The 15749-nt window shown below is 50.7% G+C and overlaps 1 protein-coding gene across 1 annotated transcript; it reads right to left on the reverse strand.

The window, feature by feature from the left end:
- On the reverse strand, window positions 6612-14230 carry FKBP4 (FK506 binding protein 4, 59kDa). The gene is given in 11 exon segments (NM_001195337.2): window positions 6612-6818; window positions 7878-8081; window positions 8084-8116; window positions 8623-8808; window positions 9034-9117; window positions 9200-9290; window positions 9912-10068; window positions 10342-10462; window positions 11261-11403; window positions 11862-12006; window positions 14056-14230. Coding segments are annotated over 11 exon segments (1368 nt in total). The 5' UTR covers window positions 14161-14230; the 3' UTR covers window positions 6612-6719.

Raw genomic sequence — 15749 nt, forward strand, 5'->3', positions numbered from 1 at the left:
TTATGCAGGGCCTGCATGCTCCCTTGCCCCTGCTCTACCACGTCTCTGTTCCCTCGTCCTAGCTCAAATCCTAAGCTTCATATTAGGTTCAAGGAGCAGAAAAACAAGCAATTTTAAAATGTTTAGCTAAAGGCACGGTATCCAGGTTGCAAACATAATGACATGACCTTCATGATAAACAGAGCATGAAGTGTAAACTTAAATAGTTTTGAATTATGCGCCTTTTCACTTTATTATTGCTCCACTGTTTCTTTTTGTAGCCCTTTGAGTGAAATAGTAAAATAAATTAATTGGTAAATAAGCAGGATGGAATAGAAGAGGATCATCTTGCTTCTGACACCGAGTGCCCTGCCTGACCCAGCACCCACAGTACCTTAGTCTGTCACTTGGGCTTCTTGTTCTTGACCTTTCTGCACTAGGGTGCCTGTTTTTGTTTGCTGTGTGTTTGTCATGAGGGTCATGTCATTATGCTTGCAACTTGGATACCATGTCTTTTGGCTTTTGTCAAGAGAGCCAAATAAAGTTAGAAAGGGAAGAAAGATAGGTCTCCAAGAAATATGGGATGAATCAAGCCATACCCCACCCCCCGCAAGTGTCTCCCCACTGTATCAGTCACTGTAACTGCATTGAGTGTTACAGCTATGAGGTGTGCAGACAGAGCCCTGGCTCCACACAGAGACCCCTGTGTTGGCCCTTTTTAGTAGGATGGTTGGTGGGTCTCCACCATCTAGAGCTTGTCTTGGGTTTTGGTTTACACCCCAGCACTGTCCAACCAGGCCATCTATCTTACTGGTTAGGTGACTTGGGTACTGTTGTGTGGGTGGCATATTCTTTACAAATGAGCTGAACAGTAGCTTCCGTGGAAATCTGCTATGGCAAGGGAGGGGTTGGTGCAGTAAGTGGGAAGCATTTCTAGGGAGATTCTTTGTTTACTTCTTTCTCTAAGAGTAGACAGAGGGGTCGTGTTCAGAGTGTCAGCCTAAGATGCCTAGGTGGGAGACTCGAGGCCCAGAGCCATTCACCATCCTGAGGGTGGGGCAGAGTTGCCACTGGGCCCAGTTTGAGACTCCACATTCCTCTTCCCTCTCTGATTCACAGTGCAGTTAGCACACAAAAGGTTCTAAGTGGTAAAGTACAGAAACCTGTTCCTCAAACTTCTTTGACCTAGAAATTAGGCAGAACATCTTAATCCAGTCGTCTGTCAATGGACATTTAGGTTGTTTCCATGTCTTGGCTATTGTGAATAGTGCTGCAATGAACATGCGGGTGCATGTGTCTTTTTCAAGAACAGTTTTGTCCAGGTATATGCCCAAGAGTGGGACTGCTGGCTCATATAGTAGTTCTGTGTATAGGTTTCTAAGGTACCTCCATACTGTTCTCCATAGTGGTGGTTGTACCAATTTGCAGTCCCACCAACAGTGCAGGAGGGTTCCCTTTTCTCCACACCCTCTCCAGCATTTGTTATTTGTGGACTTATTAATGATGGCCATTCTGACTGGTGTGAGAATGATTTGCATTTCTCTAATAATCAGTGATGTTGAGCATTTTTTCATGTGCTTGTTTGCCATCTGTATGTCTTCTTTGGCAGCAACTGGATGGAACTAGAGACTCTCATAGTGAAGTAAGTCAGAAAGAGAAAGACAAATACCATGTGATTTCACTTATATCTGGAATCTAATATAGGGCACAAATGAACCTTTCCACAGAAAAGAAAATCACATGGAAAACAGACTTGTGGTTGCCAAGACGGAGGGGGAGGGAGTGGAGGGACTGGGAATCTGGGGTTAATAGATGCAAACTATTGCCTTTGGAGTGGATAAGCAGTGGGATCCTGCTGTATAGCCCTGGGAACTATGTCTGGTCACTTGTGATGGAGCATGATAATGTGAGCAAAAAGAATGTATACATGTATGTGTGACTGGGTCACCTTGCTGTGCAGCAGAAAATTGACAGAACACTGTAAATCAGCTATAATGGAAAAAATAAAAATCATTATATATAAAAAAAAAAAAATCAGGAGTTCCCGTAGTGGCGCAGTGGTTAACGAATCCTACTAGGAACCATGAGGTTGCGGGTTCGGTCCCTGGCCTTGCTCAGTGGGTTAATGATCTGGCGTTGCCGTGAGCTGTGGTGTAGGTTGCAGACGCGGCTCGGATCCCGCGTTGCTGTGGCTCTGGCGTAGGCTGGTGGTTGCAGCTTTGATTCGACCCCTAGCCTGGGAACCTCCATATGCCGTGGGAGCGGCCCAAGAAATGGCAAAAAGACAAAAAAAAAAGAAGAAGAAGAAGAAGAAATTAGGCAGAACAGCAGTGCGATCAGCAGCCCTGCTCTGAGTATGAGGCTGGTACTCTGAGGCCCACCCCTCCTCACAAGTTTGGCCCCTTTAGAAAGGACCACTAACTCTGGAAAGCTTTTTTTTTTCCCCTCAGAGAGTAGTTTGTTTACTTATTTGAAGTAGAGTTGATTTACAGTGTTGTGTTAGTTTCTGGTGTACAGCAAAGTGATTATTTATACATATATACATGTATGTACGTGTGTATATATTCTTTAACTTTGTGGTTTATCACAGGATATTGAATATAGTTCCATGTGCTTTACTGTAGGACCTTGTTGTTTATCCCTTCCACATGTAATAGTCTGCAGGTACTAACCCCACACTTCCAGTTTATGCCCCACACCACACTCCACCTGCCCCGGGGAAGCTTTGATCTCAGAACCTGTCAGAGTTGTGTGTTCAAGACTCCACTGGCCATTAACTGAAGAATGTTCTTGTCACTAAAGTTCCAACATGAGGAAATGGGCTTAAAACACAGGATGGTGAAAATGTTTTAGAACTGGATAGAGGTGGTGGTTGTGCAACATTATAATTGGGCTGAATGCCACTAAATTGTTCATTTTGAATGGTTAACATTATGTGAATTTCACCTCAATAAAAAAAAAAATACAGGCGTTCCCGCTGTGACAAGAACTGGATCAGCTGTGTCTTGGGAGTGCTGGGACGTGGGTTTAATCCCCAGTGCAGCACAGTGGGTTGAGGGCCCGGTGTTGCCGAAGCTGTGTCTTGGATCTGATCCCTGGCCCAGGAGCTCCATGTGCCTCCGGGTGGCCAAGAACAAAACAAAACAAAATGGAACTGGGAGTTCCCTTCATGGCTCAGTGGTTAGCAGTCCTGATTAGGATCCACGAGGATGTGGGTTCAATCCCTGGCCTCACTCTGTGGGTTAGGGGTCCGGCGTTGCTGTGAGCTGTGGTGTAGGTCGCAGACGTAGCTCGGATCTTGAGTCGCTGTGGCTGTGGTAGCTGTAGCTCTGATTCCCCCCTAGCCTGGAAACTCCCATATGCCTCGGGCGTGGCCCTAAAAAGCAAGCAAACAAACAAAACCCAAAATGGAACCATTTGAACCATTTTCTGCGTGAAGCACCTCTCACCGTGGAACTGGAGACTGGAGGTCTGAAGGACACCCATGTCTTAGGTGGGGGAGAGGTTGTGGCTAATCCTGTCTTCTAGTCAGAGAACTCCGAGTTCACAAAGGCATTTCTCTTTTTTTATGGCCACACATGTGGTATATGAGTTACCGGGCCAGGCATTGAATTCAAGTCACAGATGTGACTTGCACAACGCCAGATCCTTTAACCCATTGCAAGGACCAGGGAACAAACCCACACCTCCACAGTGACCCAAGTCGCTGCAGTTGGGTTCTTAAGCCACTGCACCACAGTGGGAACTCTGGCATTGCTTTTTCTTGATCATCTCTCCTTAGAACCACTTTGTGAATCTTTCACACTCTTTGTTTACCACCCAAAGTGGTATATTTAGTGTTGTTAATTACATGCTAAATAAGTTTTTATTACATTTCATAATGAAGGAGAGTTGGTGCATCTAAGTTATTTGAGGTTAGCAAGTAGCTGGGAACTACGGCCATCAAGTGAACAATAACATTTCCTTCAGAAGGAGGACAAGCTTGGAGTTCCCTTTGTGGCTCAGCGGTTAACCAACCCAACTAGGATCTATGAGAATGCGGGTTTGATTGCTGCCCTCACTCAGTGGGTTAGGCGTTGCCGTGAGCTGTGGTGTAGGTGGAAGACCCGACGTGGATCTGGCATTACTGTGACTGTGGTGTAGGCCAGCAGCTGTAGCTCCAATTGGACCCCTAGCCTGGGAACCTCCATATGCTGCGGGAGCGGCCCAAGAAATAGCAAAAAAAAGACAAGAAAAAAAATAAAAAAATAATTAAAAAAAATAAAACAGAAGGAATAAGATAGCAAAGGTTCCACTGTTTAAGTCTCGATTTTCAAGCAGTGGTTTCCTAAAAAGGCATTACTTATTACTCGTCTTGTCTAAAATGTCTTTCACGTGTTATTTCTCCAACTGAAACAAGATGCATAGTTCACCCTTTTATTCCCAGACTCTGTGAAGTGCAGAGCAGGTGCACATGGGAACGCAGGAGAGCAGCCTTGCCGGGACAGATGGACGGGCTGGGGGTACATGGTGATGGGGGGAAGAGGCTGCTAGAATGCAGACTGGAAATACTTAGGAGAGAAAATCTATAGAACTGGATGTTTGGGCCAGCACTCAGACAAGAGAAACACCATTTAGAATCTCCCAGAGACCACTTGCAGGTCTGCACTAACAGGGCAGCGCTGGTTTCCTTTCAGTTCTCTTAATCAACACGTTCTGTGTGAATTTAAGTGATGGTGGGGAAGGTATCCTGACCCAGAGGAAAGAAGGGCCAGATGGCAATTTATTTTTAACCTTAAAGACTTCTGGCCATTTTTACTGAAACATCCTCAGAGGACAGTTTTAATGTTACATAAACCAAGGCTTGTCCAGTTCCAGGGTTCTACAGAAGTGCAGTTAGTTTGAGGGTTTTTGTTTTAATGTTTTACATCTTGGAGTCCTACACAAGCATTGAGAGCTGGAGGGAACCTCAGGAGTGTTTTTTGTCCATCTCCCTGTTTTTGCAAATGAGGAAAGAAGCTCAGCTTGCCCAAGGTCATGTGAGCCTCATGGCAGTTTGGATTTGTTCAGGTCACCTCACATTCCAGGCACTGTCTTTCCATTTAACTCCTGATCCTTGGTTTCCTCCTTTGTAACATGTGGCAATACCTTCTTTGTAGGTTGGTCATAAGGACAGAAGTTAATTTGCAGAGGCTTTTGCTTTAGTGCTAGGCTTGCATCAAAAGTGTGTAGTGAGGGTTAGCTATTATCATTAGCTTTAGGGCAAGTCTAATAATCCTGAAATACCAAAGACCCAGGCACAGTCCTAAGCACAGGACTGCGATGTGAACCCAGCAGGAGAACAAGCAGTGACGCCAGGAGAAAAGAACACTCAAATTTTGAATCTGGCTCTAGCATCAGCCATGCTGTAGGACTTGGTGAAAAACTTTCAGACAGAAATTGATCTTCCACAGTAAAAGAACAAATTTTTTCTGAAAGGAGCTGCACAGGCTCCACCCGCAGAGAGGGCCAGGCAGCCCGCGGTAAGAGGGAGGGCACATGCATGCTCTGGCCTGCAGTGAGAACATCTGGACCAGGCCCAGCAGCACCTATGCCCCTTAGCTTCTCCCAGGGCTCAGAATGCTGAAGCCCAAGGTCAGAACCTTGTTTGAAAGCATAAGCTTTTCCCCATTAGGCCAAGAAGAAAGGTGGAGAATGGACCCGAGTGGCTGCCTGGTGTTCCCAGGCTTGGTGGCTGTTCTTCCCTCTTTTGTGTAGTAGCTCACAGGTGTTGGTGACCAGGAGTTTCACATTGTTAGGAAGCCAAGAAAGCTAGAACTTTCTACTGAATCAGTTTCTTGCAAAAATAAGACAAATCTAATCTGAAAACAAACTCATGGTCCCAGTAGCTTAGATGTTTTCCTAAGTGTCATGGAAGAAAACCAGAGCTACTGAAACCCGCCCGGCTGCTGGGGGTACGGAATGTGGGGAACCCAGGAGGCCCTGCTCAACCACTGCTGGTGCGTTCTGAGCAGAACTGGGGATGAGGTGGGCAACTACTATAATCCTGTCCCAGTGTAGCCATCCACACCCACCCTCCAAGGCCAAACAAAGGGCTACCTGTGACACCCAGGTTTTGTTTCCACTTTATTGCTCAAGCACAGAACTTGAGGCAAGCCTGGACCTTCAGCAACGTGCAGAGAAGAGGCTGAGGGGGTGGGGACATGACCCCGCTGAGAAGGGGAACTGAAAGGTGGGGAGATGCTGGAGAGGGTACACAGGGTGGTCACCGTGACACCAGGAGACACATCAGCCACACCGCCTGGGGTGAGGAGGGGAGCAGAGAGGTAACGGGCACAGCAGTGGTTTTCCCCATGCCCCTAGCACCCACGTGGGAAGAGGAAAGGGTGAGGAAGGGGGCTGCCCAAGGGTCTCCCTCTCCACCCTGCTTTCACATCAGACCTTACATCCCTACCACTTGCCCCTTCTACCATTTCAAAAATGGACATAACAAACAGAGGAAGCAAAATAAATTAACATTCTGATGAGTGTGCGTATAAAGGGGGAAGGGAAGAGGGGGTGACACCACCTGAAAAGACCACCCCCCCACCTCAATCCCCCAGCCTGCTCCTCCCCCCCTTCCCCCAAAGCCACCATCCAACCAGATAGAAAAATAAAGGTCTAATTCACTCAAAATTCTTCAGTTTTTACAAAACTAACAGGGTGGAGTAGGGTAGGGAGCAGGGGAGGCAGGCAGCTGCAGGAGCAGGGCTGGGGAGAGGCTATGCTTCCGCCTCCACCTGAGGCTGGCGCCCTGCCACATCATTCTTCTGCTCCTCCTTCATCTCTGTGTCTGCCTGCTGGTCTCCTGACACCTTGGCCTGCGAGGAAGAGGAGGAAGGGGTGAATCCCAGTTCTCATTTGGCCCAGGCCCCTGATAAGAAAGGTGATATTTCTGTTCTTGCCTGCTCACACCCAAGTGATCTGGAAGCACACCTGTACTCACTAACACACTGACACCATGTCCAGTCTTATCCCCAAGTAAGAAAAAAAGTAAAAAAAGTTTAACTTCCAGTAGAATTACACACACACAGCAATTCCCTTTCTAGATAAATTTCACCTACCTGACTTTTTTAAAAAAACATAGCTACTAGAGGAGTTCCCTCTGTGGCCCAGTGGTAAACAAACCCGACCAGTATCCATGAGGATGCAGGTTTAATCCCTGGCCTTGCCCAGTGGGTTATGGATCTGGTGCTGCTGTAAGCTGTGGTGTAGGTCGCAGACACAGCTCAGATCCTGCGTGGTTGTAGCTCCGATTTGAACCCTAACCTGGGAACTTCCCTATGCTTCAAGTGTGGCCCTAAAAAGACATAAAACCAAAAACATAGCTACTAGAAATTTAAAATGATAAATGTGGTTTATGTTTCTCTCAACATGGGTTTAGAAGACCGAAAGACCAGGAAATCAGAGCAGATTCACTACATCCACACAGTGGACTACATAAGCCAACAGTGAAGTTCTTTTTACACGTTGATGTGAAACAAGCTTCCAAGCATGATGTGAACAGAGTCGGACACAAGGAACAGCAGCTAGAGCACATGGCCTGTTTTGAGGGTCGAGGGGCAGCACAGCACAATGGGGGATCAGCTACTGCTAGGTGCAGGAGGAAGCCTTTTCGCCACATCCTCTCTGGGCAGTTTGCATTTAACTATGTTAACATATGACGTGTTTAAACTTGTGTTTTAAACAGGCAAGGAGAATGTAAGTTGGGAAGCCCACTCAGAGACCAGCCAGTTCCTGATCCCCAGGGCTTGAATGGGGCGGGGGGACACACGCTCCTGGCTCTGGACAAGAGCAGCTTTGGCTTCCAGGACTGGCACAGGGTAGAAGTGACACCTCGTTTCCTGCCCATTCTAACTGGTCCCTGCCCCCATCCTCACCTTGCTCTCCTCCTCTGCCAGCCTCTCAAACATGTTGGCATAGAGCTTCTTCTCCCGCGCAAGCTGCTTACGGATCCGCTGCTGGCAGAGCGCCAACTGGGCCTTGGCGGCTTTGTTGCTGGGATAGAGCTGCAGGACCTTCTGGAAGTCAGCTCGAGCCAAGTCAAAGTCATTCACTGCCAGGTGGGCCTCTCCCCGGCGGAAAGGCCCTTCTCGTTGTTGCTGTCCAGCTCCAGGGCCTAAGACACAGGGAGGAAGCAGCAACAAGACCTCAGATCCTGCAGCTTCTCTGGCCAAGACTAGGTTCCAAAGACAGCCCTTGGCAGGATGAAGCTGAACAGAAATGGGGGCTCCACCCCAGAGTAAGTCTTGGGCATTACGTGGAAGGACCAAGGTCTAAAAGGGCACCTCAGTTAGTCCAAGAAGCAGAGAGGGAAGACAGGTCTTGAGATGAAAGCAAAGAACCTGTGGCAGTTCCATTCTCTTTAGAATGAAGCAGGTACATAGTAGGGAGACAAAGAACTAGGAGAGAACAATGAGGTGGTGGTTCCATCTAGCACTTCCTTCTACCCCGTGCCATCGCCTCCTGCCACTAAGGCTTCTCACACCCTTGCCTCTGGGCCCTTGACCACAGCTGCATCCTGCTAACCCTACCCTAGTCACCACGGGCACGTTCAGACCCACTGGCAGCTCACCCAACCCCGCCTGTGAACACTGCCCCCTGCCCTCTCTAACAGGGCCTCACCTTGTTACAGTTTTCAATGGCAGCCGAGAAGGACTGTAGTTTCAGATAACACATGGCTAGGTTGAGGTGGGAGGCCAGCCGAAGAGCCTGTGCCTTCTGTGCATCCTCGTTAGAGAAACTCGACTCATATTCTAGCCAGGACACAATCTTCTTGTACTGCACCAGAGCTTGCTTGTACTTGCCTTCCTGGAATGGCAGGGAGACTGAGGCACCCAGCACAGGTTCGGTGGCCCCAGGCTACTGTACCCCATGGACATCAGTGAGTCCTGCCTTCCCCACACCTGCAGCCTTGACCAGCTAGCTCAGATACACTTGCGAAAGCTGTCTACTCCCCGGCAGCAAACCAGCTCCGACATAAGGGTCCAGGGCGCCCTCCCTGGGAGTGTCCTCAGGACCCCAGTGTTGGCTCACCTTGAAGTATACAGTGCCCCGCTCCTTCACAATGCTGCTCTGCTCCAGCTTCTCCTCTGAGCTCATCTCCCACGACTCCTTGGCCTGCCATGCCCCAAGGGAGAAGCGAAGTTGTCAGCTACCAGAGAGTCACCTCCAGCATAGGGAAGACCCCTAACAAACTCACCTTCTCAAAACTCTTGAGGTGTACTTCATACTTCAACTCAGCATTAGGTGGGATGTGGAACTTTTCCTTCCCAGCACTGCCGAACGCATAGCTGTGGGCCAAGATCACGCTGGGTCAGCTCAGCACTTAACCTGCCCCATAATGGAAAGTACCTCCCCACCCCATCAGTCTTGGTTCAGAAGTTTCCTCCTTGGCAAAAGTTTCCTCTTCCCTGACCTCTTCACACAATTAACTAATCTCTTACTTAGCCATCTTAAACATCCTTCTAAAAACTTATATTACAAAATGGCATGATTACTAATTCAAATGGTATCTTACTCAACAGTGAGTCACTAGAAGGTGGGAACAGTCTCTGAACACTTAGGAATTTTCAGCACTGTGTCATGGCACACAGTAGGTGTGTTTCAACAAATATTAATGACTAAATGAATTAACAGGAGATGACAATCTTGATGTTGCTAGAGAAGGGAATCTGTAGCAGCCAAGAGTGAAAAAATTAGGTGCTGATTCAAGGAGATGTGGATGACTGTGGCCACACTCCTAAAATTCAGAGATCATGATGGTGTGTACGTGTGAGGACCCAGAGGCACAGTGAATGCGCGTGGGGTTACAAATGGCCAGTTACACAACTACCTGGGACGAGCAGATCTCTGACCCTGGTGTGCCCACCTACTCTACAGAATGCTTACACCTGGGCCAAAGTGTCCCTCACCTGGGTTTGAGGTACACAATGGAATGCTCTCCTTTTTCCATGCGCTGAATGGCTTTCTCCAGCCCACAAGGCAAGTCCATAGTCTCCCCTTCGCCGACCTCAAAGCGGATCTCCCGCTGGTCAAAGATCTGGTCCTTGTAGTACCCTTCCAGGGCAACTAGCATGAAAGAGAGGCAGTGGACCAGGGGCATAAATGAGCAGGTAGCAGGCTGAGAAGGATGCCACCAGCCTCCCTCTATCTCCTTATCACTTTCTGCCCCCACAGGCCCTTTTTGTGTTCTTACATATGAAGGAACATTAGAGGATATAATTCAATCCCTCACTTTGCAGATTAAAAAGAAAAAAAAAAGACTAGGAAATGGTATGAACTTGCCCAAAGCCACACAGGATCTAAGTATGAGAATGTGAACCCCAGATCGAACTGCCTTACCCTCCACAATGGCACCATCGTTGGGCCTGGCATAGCCTTCCCCCCGGGTCTGTATTCTCCTGATGATCCCACCGTCTTCCTCTTCTGTCAGGTCCTCTCCCTTGAACTCGAACAACTCCACCTACAAGATGTAAGGTGACACAACTCCTCTTTCAGAAGAGTCCCTAGTAAATGCCAGACCAGGTCTGACCACAGGGGCAGCGACACCACGAGCAGACAAAGTGGCAGTTTTGCTAAGTTCTTGGGAGCTGCCCTAGCCTCAACTTTGGTAGAGATGGGCAGTCATACAGATTTCATTTACCCTCAGGAGACCATTACCTGCTCCACTCAACAAGCACATGTTGCAGGCAATCCTAATTCAGCTACTTGAGAGGCTCAATCTGATAGCCATCAGTGGTATTCTGAGCGTCCTCCAAGTAGCCACTGGTGAGGGCTCAACATTTTCAAGCGTGAACACTGTCAAGTGCCACCTCCTCAGCAGAGGCTTTCTGGTTCTGCCTCTCTGCCCATGGGGAAGCGTTTTCTCCCCTCCTATCTCCGGAGCACCAATACTCTCTCCTGTTAGTCTTCCTGCATGTAGATTATGACCTCCTGACTCCTTTGAGTTACAGCCCATCTCCACTGGGCGCCGCTCTGGAGATAAACATGCCCTAAGCCCTCACCCTGCTGCTTCAAGTCTGAAGAGGGGTTCATGGCTACCTCTTCCACCAGAAACCTCCATCGCTGACCACTTTCTGGCAGCAGCAGGTTATGTGCACGGCAGAGCCAGGTGCCCTCTCTGTTCCTCTCCTTCCCCTAAAGGCAGGCCCTCAGCCTTGGCTACACTGTTTCTAAGTGGCAGGAAGGGCTGGAGGGCAGCCAGGCCCCAGGCTGAGATAAGACTGGCTCTTTGCCTTGCTTTTTGTGGCTGGACACTCACCTCAAACACAAGCGTGGCATTGGGAGGAATCTTGGGAGGACTGCCGGCTGAACCGTAGGCATATTCTGGTTTGCAGGTGATGTGGCACACTTCCCCCACTTTCATGGTTGCTACAGCAATATCCCAAGCCTTGATGACCTCTCCTGTAGGGACAGAAAACAAACAGGTCCTCCTTGGCAGGGATCTGATTGGGTTCAAACAGTGGCCTGAGAGACTTGCTGTACCATGCCCTAGGGGAAGCTGGACACTGTTTAGAAATGGGACCAGGAAGGTAGAAAACCTGGTTACAATAATGCTGTCAGGTCTGAGACCTCTTCCAAAAAAAAAAAAAAAAAAAAATCAACTCTGAAACAAAAGGGTTCAAGAAACAAGGCAGACCACTCCTAAAAAGGAAGGCATTCAAAGGTGACCAAGAGAAATGAGAGATAAAAATCAATCTAGTTTCAGGATAGTGAAGAAAAAAAAAAGCAGTATCGGGGGGGGGGGGGGGGAGGAAATGAATAGATTATAATAAACCATTCTTTCTCAAGCTTCTGAGAATATGGTTTCTGCCTGTCACAGCTTACACGCCCCTGGCCTACCAGCCCTCTAACCATACTACCTTTCCCCAGGTCGAAGGAGAATTTGTCCTTGCGGTCCAGGCTGGAGTCAAACTTGGTGCCATCTAGTAGCCAGCCTGTGTAGTGGACAGAGACTCGGTCCCCGATCATGGGCATCTCTGTGCCTGTGCCCTCTCGCTTGATGACCTGGTGGAAGGGGAGAAAGTGAGCACCTGGGGATGGAAAAAAGAGGTACCACAACTGCCACTGTCGGAATGTAAACAGGCTCTTCTGCCTCCTTCTAAGTAACTTAGTGAACCAGTCATCAAATGACTGCTGTGGAGCTTGGCTAGAACCAAATGACCTCTCTGTCTCACACTGCAGCATGACTTGGTTCGAAAAACTGGAGACAAAACACCTGAGTTCAAGTTTTTGCCGTATGATCTCACGCAAGTCACGTGAACTTAGACATTACAGTGATGAGAGTCCCTATCAGAGTTGTTACAGGACAACACTGGTAAAAGACTGAATAAACTATTAACAGCAAAGGGAAAAGTCTCCTCATTCTTCCTAAATGCCAGTCATCAAATCAAGGTCTGGTTCAGAGAGAAGAGGAACATGAGTATTGAAAAGAATAGCAGCTGTCCTGGGAGTTCCTGTCGGGGCGCAGCAGAAACGAATCTGACTAGGAACCATGAGGTTGTGGGTTTGATCCCTGGCCTCGCTCAGTGGGTTAAGGATCCGGCGTTGCTGTGAGCTGTGGTATAGGTCGCAGCTCGGATCTTGCATTGCTCTGGCTGTAGTGTAGGCCAGCAGCTGTAGCTCCTATTAGACCCTAGCCCAGGAACTTCCATATGCCACAGGTGCGGCCCTAAAAAAAAAAAAAACAAAAAAAAAAAAAAAAGATGCCAAAAGGCAAAAATACCATACATGACATGGGGTTCTTCACCAGGCCCTAAACTTTGACTTAGGACTTGAGCATTCCCGACTGGTAGGCTACTACAGTTCTTGGTTTCAGAACCAGGGTATGTCCCAGCAACTTACAAGACTCTCTGTTTCGCTTTATTTATAAAGTGTGACTCTGTGGGCTACCTGGTAGGTGGATGGTTACCCTCTAAGGGAAAGTTTCCACGATGGAATGGACGTGGGACTTGAGAATAGAAACCTAGAGGGGAAGGACTGAAGAATAAAAGGGGAAATGAGCCTCCCTGGAAGCCACGTGCCCACTGGGAAAGCAGCCAGGTGCATTTCTGGCCCAGCTAAGAGCTCCCAAAGTCTGCAGCTAGCCTAGGTCACTCATACACGTGGAGCTGAGCAGCAGGAAGCCAGGAGGAGGAGAGACACTGAGTGAGTACAGGGCATGAATCTGGGCTAGGATTTCGCCATTCTGGACAGCGCAGAACCTGCTCTGAACCATGGCCGGTTGTCCTGACCTGGGTCAAGACGCCCTGCTGCCTGGGTCCCAGACCCCTCCCCTGGCTCCTTGGTAGCCGGTTCCCAAGCTAGGCACCTCCTCCCAGCTCTGCACCCCGCGCTCAGGAGGCCGGGGCGGGGGAGAAGCGGAGCGCGGAGGGGGGGGAAACTACAGGTCCCGGCATGCACCGGGGTTGGGGGGGGACAGCATGGCCGAGCGGGTGACCTAGCCGGGTCCCAGCCTTTAGGAAGCGGGTGACGGGAGGGTGGAGAGCACCAGGCCCGCGCGCTAAGTCGCACAAAGGCCCGCGGGCCAGGAAATAACTCCTGGGACCCACTTCGCGTCCCGGCTAATGTTCAACTGCCGGAGTTGGCGGGCTCCGCAACACCGAGACGCTGGCGTTCCGGGGGCTCCCCGGCTGTAACCGCAAGGGAGGAGCTGGGCGCGGGGTCGCGGGGTCGCAGAAAGGGGCGGTGCACGCTGCCGGGCCCCCTGCAGCTCGCGCGCCCGCCCTCCCGTTGCGCCCCTCCCAGCGCACGCCGCAGCGGGAGCAAGCGCTGCGCTTCTCGCCTTTCCCCGGGCCTGGGGACCTGGAGACTGGAGGACTGGGGAGGCTCAGCCCAGACCTATCTTCCGAGCGTGTGGCCACACTCCCGCTCCGAACCGGCGGCCCAGCCGGGAAGGCGATGCGCCGGGCCGTGGCTGCATGACCTACTCAACGGCCGGCGGGGAAGCTGCAGAAGCGGCCGTCCGCGCCCCGAACCCCGGGTGGACGCTGGAGTGCTGCGGCGATGGACCCCCCCGGCGTCCCTCGCAGCCCCGGGGCGTCCCCCGCCCTTTACCTTAAGCACGCCTTCATCCTGCTTGGGGCTGATGTCCACCCCCTCGAGGGGCAGCGGCGCCGACTGCGCCCCATTCTCGGCGGTCTTAGTCTCTTCGGCGGTCATCGCGCCGTTTCTCGGGGAGCGGGCGCCGGACAGTGTGCGCTGTGCGGGCGGCCGAGGCTCGCGCACCTCTTCGGCGCGGGCGCAGGCAGGCGGGCGAAGGAGGTGGGTCGTGGGCGGCCGGGGGAGCGATTGGTCCCACCGCCGCGGAGGGAGGGGCTGGGAGGAGCCGGGCGGCCGCTGGGGACGTGGGGGGAGAACTTTCTAGAGACGGCGGCGGCCGAGCCGGTTCGGGCTCTGGCGATCTAGGTGCTCCTGCGAAAGGTTGTCTCTGCTTCGTTCTTCTCGCCAGGCGCCTGCCCTCCGGGTCCTGGGACCCTCAGACTCCGGGGACAACCCCCCCGCCCCGCGCCCCGGCTGCGCTTCCTCTCAACCTCCCCCGCCCGTCCCGCGGTCTAACCGGATTCTTCCAGATCCTTCTCGATCCCCCGCAGCATCCGACGCCGCGCAGCCGGACGTGGGCGCCGCGCGTGCGTCTCCCCGGCCGGAGACGCGGGCGGCCGGCGGGCCTCCCCGCTTCGCTCGCAGCGCGTACTTAACGCAAAGCGGGTGGAGAGCTTTGCTGCGACGCGCAGGGCCTGGGGGAGGCAGCCCGGGTTTCCCCGGAGCGGGGGAGGCTTGCCGCCTGGGGCTCTGTGAAAGGCCCTGAGCTGCCCGTTTGCAAGAAAGGAGCCTCTGAGCTAAGGGCTCAAATGGGACCGTATTAAAGGGACTTTTACCGACAACAATAAAACTGTTATTTCGGTTAATACTGAAAAACGGTTTCAACTTACGGAAAAAGACATTCTATTTTACTGAAGGCCCATGGGAAGAGATATTTTCTTAATAAAGGGTTCCCAAGTGTTTATGGACTTCTTGTGGCGAGCAGAACATCGGGGACGGTAGGCCAACGCACCGCAGCGTCTAGTTACCTAAACAATAGCCTTTGGACGAAAAGATCCTGTAGGGAGGGCCTTGATTTTTGCTTAGCACTTGACCCAGTTGAGCCTAGTGCTGGTCCGTGGTGTCACGCACATGGCTACATGAATTTGTGTTCCAATAACAGCAATGATAATAATAAAACCTTTTTCTTGGAGCCCTCGACCTGTGTTGGCCTGTGCTGTGCTACCCAAACTATCATGTTTAGGTAGGTAATTAAAAGGGCAATTGGAGATGAAATTTCAAGGCCGTAACCTACTAGGTAATTCGTTGTAATCCTCTCTGTTGGAATTTGACTGGAAGGGAATTCCGAAGAAGTAAAACCATCTTCTCCAGCAATGTGCGGCAAATGTATTTAGCTAGGACCAGGACATTTCTCATTGGGTGACTGGGCACACCGTCTGAGGACGTAGGGTGGTGGGGGTGGCTCCTCTAGAGGTTAAATCTGTTTTCTCCTTTGTCCTTAGCGGGAGAAGTTAATGCCAAGGCCCTGCAAAACTCTTGAGAGACAGGAATGGGGGTTAAGGTGCTGGCTTGTCGCCTTGGCAGGTATGTTGCTGTTGGCTTATGCACCTGTGTGGAGCTTGTTCTCAGCGTGTGCTCGTTTTTGGGGTGCTAGGGCCATGGGGCAGTGGCAGAACAAGTTGGGATAGAAAAAGTTCCCTTTAGAATAA

The sequence above is a fragment of the Sus scrofa genome, chromosome 5 (genome assembly GCF_000003025.6).
Source record: "Sus scrofa isolate TJ Tabasco breed Duroc chromosome 5, Sscrofa11.1, whole genome shotgun sequence".
NCBI classification, from domain to species: Eukaryota; Metazoa; Chordata; class Mammalia; order Artiodactyla; family Suidae; genus Sus; species Sus scrofa.